Source organism: Cryptomeria japonica, unplaced genomic scaffold, assembly GCF_030272615.1.
Source record: "Cryptomeria japonica unplaced genomic scaffold, Sugi_1.0 HiC_scaffold_77, whole genome shotgun sequence".
NCBI lineage: Eukaryota > Viridiplantae > Streptophyta > Pinopsida > Cupressales > Cupressaceae > Cryptomeria > Cryptomeria japonica.
Window position 1 is genome coordinate 370,975 of NW_026728899.1, and position 1,317 is coordinate 372,291.

The following is a 1,317-nucleotide window of genomic DNA, read 5'->3' on the forward strand; positions in this document are numbered from 1 at the left end:
CGGTAGCAGGTGAGATAGCCATATGCTGCAGCAAGACTTACTCTGACGTATCGAAAAGAGCAACAACTCTGGAAGTATATTATTATAATATTACAAGGATTGGTGATTTAATATACGGAGTGAAGATGAATTAGTCATAAGGTTTGGGCTATATAAAGCTTGTAATGGGCTTGTAACACACATTCATATCCTTCTGAGCTCTTGTACTATCTGCGTTTCTATTATAATGGCTAACCGAATGATTTACTTCACACTGGGACTTTTTCTGTTGATATGTTGTTACAGCGACAGGGTCATGGCAGGGGATTCCGATCCCTTGCAAGATTTCTGCGTTGCAGATGAGGAAAGCAAAGGTGAGTAAAAAACTTTATACATAAACAATGGTAATGATTTGCTTATTAGACGAGTCGAGTTAGTAATAGATTGATTTGATTTTGCTTTAAACAGTTTTGGTGAACGGGTTCGTTTGCAAAGACCCAATGCAAGTTTCAGCAGACGACTTCTTCTTCCGGGGACTTGGGCAGGCAGGGAACACCGACAATGATGTGGGCTCCAACGTAACGATGGCGAACGTTAAACAGATACCAGGCCTCAATACGTTGGGAATATCGTTGGTCCGCATCGACTACGCAGTGGGTGGAATAAATCCTCCTCACACACACCCAAGAGCCACCGAAGTTCTTGTTTTACTGGAAGGCCAGCTTCTTGTGGGTTTCATTGACACCAACAACAAGTTTTTCAGCAAAACGTTGGAGAAGGGAGATGTGTTTGTGTTTCCAAAGGCACTTGTGCATTTCCAGCAGAATGTGGGGCATGAAAATGCGGTGGCCATATCTGCATTGAGCAGCCAGCTTCCGGGAGTTCAGACAATCGCCAACTCTCTGTTTGCAGCGGATCCTCCTCTCCCAGATTCCGTATTGGCCAAGGCCTTCCGCATCACACAGGAAGTTGTGGATTACATTCAGAAGAAATTCGCATAAGAATTTGCTGTGTTCTATCAAACAAAACAATCAAGAGGGGACCAAGTCTTTCCCAAATTCTTTTTCCTTGCCGTTCAATAAAACAATCTTTCTAGAGTTATTGCCGTCCTCTTCTGCTATTCATAGCATCTGTTTTGAACATGACTATATCCTCCGCATATTCCAAAGATGAAGGATTAATTTGAAGCATCTGAAGGCATTTATGAATATTTTATACAAGAGCATCCTTGTATTAGGTATACATTCATTTGCAACATGTTAACAATATATTCTTTAACATAAATATTGCAGGAACAACAACAAACAAAGTGCTTGACTTGGATAGAATGAGTAACAC

The 1,317-nt window shown here is 41.2% G+C and overlaps 1 protein-coding gene across 1 annotated transcript; it reads left to right on the top strand.

Annotated features, from left to right (window-relative positions):
- The first annotated feature begins 226 nt into the window (after positions 1–226).
- LOC131864141 (germin-like protein 8-2) lies at positions 227–980 on the top strand. The gene is made up of 3 exons (XM_059215158.1): positions 227–353; positions 448–632; positions 801–980. Exons 1-3 carry the CDS (start codon positions 227–229, stop codon positions 978–980), a joined length of 492 nt encoding a protein of 163 aa, XP_059071141.1.
- The last annotated feature ends 337 nt before the right edge of the window (positions 981–1,317 follow it).